Source organism: Cebus imitator, unplaced genomic scaffold, assembly GCF_001604975.1.
Source record: "Cebus imitator isolate Cc_AM_T3 unplaced genomic scaffold, Cebus_imitator-1.0 Scaffold552, whole genome shotgun sequence".
Classification (NCBI taxonomy): Eukaryota; Metazoa; Chordata; class Mammalia; order Primates; family Cebidae; genus Cebus; species Cebus imitator.
In genome coordinates this window covers 1,090,840-1,098,930 of record NW_016107867.1, presented here as the reverse complement: position 1 = coordinate 1,098,930, position 8,091 = coordinate 1,090,840, and the positions used below count along the sequence as shown (strand labels likewise).

Below are 8,091 nucleotides of genomic sequence, written 5' to 3'. Positions count from 1 at the left end.
AAAAAAAAAAAAAAAAAAAAAAAAAAGGAAAAAAGACGTTACAGATGAAGAGTATTGGAGGGCAGATACTCCATCTAGAAAAATTCAAATGTAACAGAAAGGATAACACAGCACTTTCTCGCTTGCACTCCCAGAGGGTTGCCATTAACAACGTTTTGTTTATATTCCTCCAGGTGCTGATCTTATTGTTAACGTTCATGTGTAAATTTGGGCATGAGGTGGCTCACATCTATAGTCCCAGCACTTTGGGAGGCCAAGGTGGTAGGATGGCTTGAGGCCAGGAGTTCAAGACCAGCTTGGGCAACATAAGAAGAACCATCTCTACAAAAATAAATGCATTAGCTGGGCATGGTGGTGCATGCCTGTAGTCCCAGCTACTCGGGAGGCTGAGGTGGGAGGATGCTTGAGCCTTTAAGTTCAAGACCGGCCTGGGTAATATAATGAGACCCTATCTCAAAAAATAATAAGGCCGGGCACGGTGGTTCATGCCTGTAATCCCAGCACTTTGAGAGGCCAAGGCGGGTGGATCATGAGGTCAGGAGTTCAAGACCAGCCTGGCCATATGGTGAAACCCCGTCTCTACTAAAAATACAAAAATTAGTTGGACGTGGTGGCAAATGCCTATAGTCCCTGCTGCTTGGGTGTCTGAGGCAGGAGAATTGCTTGAACCCAGGAGGCAGAGGTTTCAGTGAGCCAAGATTATGCCACTGCACTCAAGCCTGGGCCACAGAGCGAGACTCTATCTCAAAATCATAACCATAATAAAAATGAAAATATACATAGAGACAAGAGCCAAGCATAGTAGATGCCCCCCTACCCCATCCCCAGAACAAACACCATGTGCCTGCGGAACTCTTGACTTATTAACATAAAAAGTATTGTTGGCTGGGCTCAGGGACCCACGCCTGTAATCCCAGCACTTTGGGAGGCCAAGGCAGGTGGATCACTTGAGGTCAGGAGTTCAAGACAAGTCTGGCCAACATGGTGAAACCCTGTCTGTACTAAAAATACAAAAATTAGCTGAGCGTGGTGGCAGACGCCTGTAATCCCAGCTACTTGGGAGGCTGAGGCAGGAGAATTCCTTGAGTCTGGGAGGCAGAGGTTGCAGTGAGCTGAGATCGTGCCACTGCACTCCAGCCTGGGCGACAGAGCGAGACTCTGTTTCATAAAAAGAACATACACACACATACACACAAAGTGTTCTTACATTTTCCTGGGGCTGAAATGCTCAGTGAAGTTTTTGCTCACTCAAATTTTGTGTTCATACAGGTTGGCTTCTTCAAACGGAACCTGAAGGAGATGATGGAGGCTGACAGAGGTGTCCCAAATAGAATCCCTGCAGAAGACTCCAGGCAGCTGGCATCTGAGGAAGAGGCTGGGGATCCAGGCTGCCTGAAGAACCTCCACGAAGAGGACATGGAGAGTGGCAGCAGCAAGGACTGAGTCCAGGCCTGTGATGTGCAGAGGGTCCAGGACTGGACTCGGGACGCCCAGGGCCACTCTGCCTCTGCCTGCATTCCTCTGTGTGCCCCCGAGGGAGTCACTGCCCCTCACTGGGCCTCAGTTTCCCTATCTTGAACATGGGGCTCATGCTTGCCTGCCTCCTTTGCAGGCTCATAGGGTGGACCTGCTGAGGGACTGGCCAGGAGGGCTGCAGAAGTGTGAACTTGTCATAACCAGACGGTCCTGGCTTCCACCAGCCTCTCTTGGTTTCTCTCCCTGGAAGAGAACGTCTGCTCTAAATGTGGAGAAACTGTAGTCTCCGGACCTAGAGACGTTCCTGACCCTCACACCTGCCCTGGGAGGTCCACAGATGCCTCCACCCCCGAGAAAACTGTCCCTGCATGCTCCCCTGCACTGGAGCCCAGTCTCTTCTGCTGGCATTGAGCAAATGTGACCCGTGTCATTACATGACTGTGGCACACGCCTTTCTCTTGGCCAGATACCAAATTCCTTGACATGCCTTCCAGCACCTTGCAAAATGAGACCCCTGCGGCCTTCCCCAGCCTCTTCTAGAGCTGTGCCGCCTTCCTGTTGAAGCTCCAGTGATACCAGCCTTTCTCCCAAGCCAGGCTCCTTCCTGTCTACCTGCGTTCACCCTGACAGCTCCCACTGCCCAAACCTTCCACCCTGCCACCCCTCCTTTTCTGGCCGACAGATCCCAGCTCACACATCAGACTCGGTTGGGTCCCCATGTCCTTCACACTTCCACCAGCCTGCACTTATCCCTCAAAGCACACATCATGTTTTTTCCCTGTTTAATGATTTACCTACTTAGCAGCTATCTCTCAGTGATCTCTGTGAGGGTAGAGGCCATACTTGTCTTGTTCACCTTGGGACGCCTGCTGATATGTCAGGGCATGGGACATCTAGTAGGTGCTTGACACAATTTCACTGAATTAATGATGGAGTCTGTGGGAAGATGTAGAAAAAGGGGATGGGCTGGGCGCCGTGGCTCACACCTGTAATCCCAGCACCTTGGGAGGCCAAGGCAGGTGAATCACCTAAGGTCAGGAGTAAGTTTAAGACCAGCCTGGCCAACATGGCAAAACCCCATCTCTACTAAAAATACAAAAATAAGCTGGGCGCAGTGGCTTATGCCTGTAATCCCAGTACTTTGGGAGGCCAAGGCGGGAAGATCACAAGATCACGAGTTCAAAACCAGCCTGGCCAACATGGTGAAACCTCATCTCTACTGAAAATACAAAAATTAGTCAGGTGTGACACTCGCCTGTAGTCCCAGCTACTCAGGAGGCTGAGGCACAAGAGTCACTTGAACCCAGGAGGTGGAGGTAGCAGTGAGCCGAGATTGCATCACTGCACTCTAGCCTGGGCAACAGAGTGAGACTCTGTCTCAAAAAAANAAAAAAAAAAAAAAAAAAAAAGCCGGGCATGGAAGTATGCGCCTGTAGTCCCAGCTACTTAGGAGGCTGAGGTGGGAGAATCACTTGAACCAATGGGAGGCAGTGGTTGCAGTAAGCCAGGATTGCACCATTGCACTCCAGCCTCAGCGGCAGAACGAGACTCCGTCTCAAGGAAAAAAAAAAGGGTGGACATGGGCCCATGGCCTCCCTAACCTTGGAGGCTCTGTCTTCCCAGGCTCTGCCCCTGAGCTGGCTCCACACCCTCTCCCAGGACCCATCACACCTGTGCAGTGGCCTCCACAGAAAGACTGAGCTCAAGGTGGGGACCACGTTTGCTCACTTGGAGCCCCAGTGCCAAGCACAGTGCCTGCATGTATTTATCCAATAAATAAATTCTGCCCAATTTTGTGATGTGTTTGTGTGGTGCAATATTGCAGCCCTGCTCAATTAAGTGAACATTTCTGGCTGGGCCCTGGGGCTCACACCCGTATTCCCAGCACTTTGGAAAACCAAGGCGGGAGGATCCTTTGAGGCCAGGAGTTTGAGACCAACCTGGGCAACATAGCAAAACTCTGTCTCTACAAAAAATTAAAATATAAAACTTAGTCAAGGCTGATTGAACAAGCCTCCAGCTACTCAGGAGGCTGAGACAAAAGGATCATGGGAGCCCAAGAGGTCAAGGCTGCAGTGAACTATGATCACATCACTTCACTCCAGCCTGGGCCACAAAGCAAGACACTGCCTCCAAAATTTAAAAAAAGCCCAGGCACAGTGTCTCGCGCCTGTATAATCTCAGCACTTTGGGAGGCCTAGGTGGGTGGATCACCTGAGGTCAGGAGTTCGAGACCAGCCTGGACAACATGGTGACACCCCATCTCTACTAAAAATATAAAAAAATTAGCTGGGTGTGGTGGTGGGCAGCTGCAGTCCCAGCTATTCGAGAGTCTGAGGCAGGAGGATAGCTTGAACCCAGGAGGTGGAGGTTGCAGTGAGCCAAGATCGTGCCATTGCACTCCAGCACGGGTGACAAGAGCAAGACTCTGTCTTAAAAAAAAAAAAAAAAAAAAAAAAAATGACCAAAGAACATTTTTTTCCTCAACTCTTTCACTAAGTGGGACCAAAATAGCTCTTCTTCCTTTCACCTCCCTACCTTTTTTTTTCTTTTTTTTTTTGCAATGATGACCCTCAGATACTGACTTGTGCCTGACATTGTGGAATAATTCAAAAGAGAAGGAAGTAGGCCGGGCATGGTGGCTCATGCCTGTAATCGCAGCACTGTGGGAGACCAAGGGGGGTGGATCACCTAAGGTCAGGAGATCGAGACCAGCCTGGTCAACATGATGAAACCCCATCTCTACTAAAAATACAAAAATTAGCCTGGCATGATGGCAGGCGCCTGTAATCCCAGCTACTCAGGAGGTGGAGGCAGGAGAATCACTTGAACCTGCGGGGGGATGGGGAGTGGAGGTTGCAGTGAGCTGAGATTGCGCCAGTGCACTCCAGACTGGGTGACAGAGTGAGACACAGTCTCAAAAAATAAATAAAAGCAAATAAAAAATTTTATTCCAGTGCAAGAAAAGAAAGAAAAAAAAGTTTTTAAGTACATAAAAGTATTGGTAGATATCAGAAACATAAGTCAGCCTCTAGTCACTCACCCAGTGTTTCTTGAGTGCCTTATGTCAGGCCCTGTTCTGGGTTCATTTGAGGTCAGGAGTTCAAGACCAGCCTGACCAACATGGTGAAACCCCGTCTCTACTAAACATACAAAAACTAGCTGGGCATGGTGGCATGTGCCTGTATTCCCAGCTACCCAGGAGACTGAGGCAGGAGAATGGCTTGAACCCAAGAGATGGAGGTTGCAGTGAGCCAAGATAACACCACTGCACTCCAGCCTGGGCGACAAAGCAAGACCCTGTCTCTCTTTATATATATGATTCCCAAAAACCTTTTGTTTACATGGATTACAGCTGTCCATATCTATCAAAATATACATTAAAATGGAGACAAATGCAAACAAGAACACCCAAGCCAGGCAACATCGCTCATGCCTATAATCTTAGCACTTTGGGAGGCTGGGATCACTTGAGCCCAGCTTGAACAATGTAGTGGGACCATCTTTTTTTTTTTTTTTTTTGAGGTGGAGTCTTGCTGTGTTGCCCAGGCTGGAGTACAATGGCACAGTCTCAGCTCACTGCAACCTCTGCCTCCTGGGTTCAAGAGATTCTCCTGCTTCAGCCTCCTGGGTAGCTGGGACTACAGGCACACACCACCACACCTGGCTAATTTTTGTATTTTTAGTAGAGATGGGGTTTCACAATGTTGGCCAGAGTGGTCTCGATCTCCCTACCTCATGATCCACCTGCCTTGGCCTCCCAATGTTCTGGGATTACAGGCATGAGCCACCATGCCTGGCCATGGGACCTTGTCTCTAAAAAATAAGACAAATAACCCAGCTATATATGCTTCAGAGCTGTTGTGAGCATTGAGCATTGAGTGAGCAGCACCTGTAAACTGCTGTGCACTGTCGTAGCACTAAGCACTTGATAGTGGTTGTGGAGAGAAATGGTTTATGTGTGCAGGTGGTAGAGTGGAAAGCATCACACTGGACTCAGGTCAAGAGACGGCTGTGCAGGTGCAGCCCTCCCACTAGCTTGCCATGTGAGCTTGGGGGAGACACATGCCCTCTTGGGGTTAGGTCCATACCACCTGGGTAGAGATGGAGGTGCTTCCGGAGCTGTCATGGCAGACGGGGTGGGTCCAAGCCCCACCCTCATTTGCCCTGGTTTTGTATACATGGGTACAAACCACATTATCAGTTAAGCACCCTAGCCACTGTGCCCAGGGCCTCCCATCTTCTGAGGGTCTACAAACATGTTTAGAAGCTGAAAAAAGTCAACTCCAAAATATGAAAATCAAATAGATTGAGTTAGGTGTGATACTAATAATTGACAAAAAAAAAAAGAAAGAAAATTAGGCTGGGCGTGGTGGCTCATGCCTGTAATCCCAACCCTTTGGGAGGCCGAGGCAGGCAGATCATCTGAGGTCAGGAGTTTCAGATCAGCCTGGTCAACATGGCGAAACTCTGTCTCTACTTAAAGTACAAAAATTAGTTGTATGTGGTGGCGCACACCTGTAGTCCCAGCTACTCTGGAGGCTGAGGCAGGAGAATCTCTTGAGCCTGGGAGGCAGAGGTTGCAGTGAGCTGAGGTGGCACAACTGCACTCCAGCCTAGACAAAAGCTAAACTCCATCTTAAAAAAAAAAAAAAAATCTATATCTATCTATCTATCTATCTATCTATCTATCTATCTAAAATAGCTGAGTGATTTTCCAGCAGCTGAGTGATTTCCCAAGGTGTGGCCGGTCCTCTTCGTCTAAGGTCACAACTGGCCACACTCCAGAATCCCCCAGACTCATCGATGGCACTAACTCTCCATCCATTCTGAGGGGTTAGGAAGGCTGAAGCTTGACTGGGAAAGGAAAGCAAGATAAAGGGGGCGGAAGGGGCAGGTGGGCCCACCACCTAAAAAGATGTAAGAGCCACTGCAATGAGACTAGCATGGTGGAAGGGCTTAGGGGCCAGAGCAGTTGTCCAATCCTCACACCTGATCAAATATGTACCCCGCGTGGGGGTGGGGTTGGAACTGCAGACACCTGCTGTGGCTCTGCATAGGGTGGTGGCTAGAGTTCTGGCTGTGAGACAGGGAGGGTGGGCAGCTGGGTGCCAGGAGCCAGGGAAAGACGGAAAACAGGCTCTAGGCCAGGGTCTGTTTTCTGGCCCAAGGACAGACCCTCTGTTTAGGAAGCAGGATCTCCGCAAAGTTGAGGGCTTGGCTTCTGCATACCTCCCACATCGGGCCCACTCTGTTTGTCCAGCATTCAAAGCATGGGACATGAACTTGGGCAGATGCGAGCGAATTATGTCTTCTGACCCACAAATTATAAGATTACGGTAAAACATTGACCATAAAAGCACCACCAGGCCAGGTGCAGTGACTCTCACCTGTAATCCTAGCACTTTGGGAGACTGGCGGAGTGGGGGTGGGGATCACCTGAGTTTGAGAGCAGACTGACCAACATGGGGAAACTCCATCTCTACCAAAAATACAAAATTAGCCAGGCATGGTGGCGCACCCTTGTAATCCCAGCTACTCAAGAGGCCGAGGCAGGAGAATCACTCAAACCCGGGAGGCGGAAGTTGCAGTGAGCAGAGATCCCACCAATGCACTCCAGCCTGGGCAACAAGAGCAAAACTCTGTCTCAAAAAATTAAAAAAATAAAATAAAAGCACTTCCAGGTGGCCACTACACTCACAGTCCCAGCTTCTCTGGAGGCTGAGGCAGGGAGATCACTTGAGCCCAGGAGTTCTGGGCTGCCATGAGCCATGCCGGGTGTCTGCACTAAGTTCAGCAGCAATATGGTGACCTCCTGGGAGTGAGGGGCCACCAGGTTCCCTAAGGAGGAGTAAACCATCCTAGGTGGGAAACAGAGCAGGTCAAAACTCCCATGCAAGACTGCATCTGTGAATAGCCACTGCACTTCAGCCTGAGTGGAACAGCAAGACTTCATCCCTAAAACCTTTTTTTATTTTTTGAGATGGAGTCTTACTCTGTCACCCAGGCTAGAATATAGTGGTGCAATCTCAGCTCACTGCAACCTCTGCCTCCCTGGTTCAAGCGATTCTCCAGCCTCAGCCTCCTGAGTAGCTGGGGCTACAGGCGTGCACCACCACACCGGGCTAATTTTTGTATTTTTAGTAGAGACAGTGTTTCACCATATTGGCCAGAATGGTTTCGATCTCCTGACCTCGTGGTCCACACATCTCGACCTCCCAAAGTGCTGGGATTACAGGTGTGAGCCACTGTGCCCGGCCAAAATTTTTAAAAAGAAAAAAACACTTCCACACCAGGAGTGGTGGCTCACGCCTGTAGTCCCAGCACTTTGGAAGGCCCAGATGGGCGGATCACTTGAGGCCAGCAGTTCAAGACCAGCCTGGCAAATACAGTAAAACCTAATCTCTACTAAAAATACAAAATTTAGCCAGTGTGGTGGCAGGCGCCTGTAATCCCAGCTACTCAGGAGGCTGAGGCAGGACAATTGCTTGAGCCTGGGAGGTGGAGGTTGCTGTGAGCAGTGATCAGGCCACCGAACTCCAGCCTGGGCAACAAAGCAACACTCCCATCTCAAACAGAAAAAAAAGAGAAAAAGCACTTCCAGCCAGGAGCTGT

General features: G+C 49.7%; 1 protein-coding gene across 1 annotated transcript in view; it reads left to right on the top strand.

Annotated features, from left to right (window-relative positions):
• Positions 1-2,552, top strand: part of ITGAL (integrin subunit alpha L) — a 51,365-nt gene extending 48,813 nt beyond the window's left edge. The window contains 1 exon segment of the mRNA XM_017515470.1: positions 1,270-2,552. Within this exon segment, the coding sequence (XP_017370959.1) occupies positions 1,270-1,443 (174 nt within the window). The 3' untranslated portion in view covers positions 1,444-2,552.
• Positions 2,553-8,091: the final 5,539 nt, after the last annotated feature.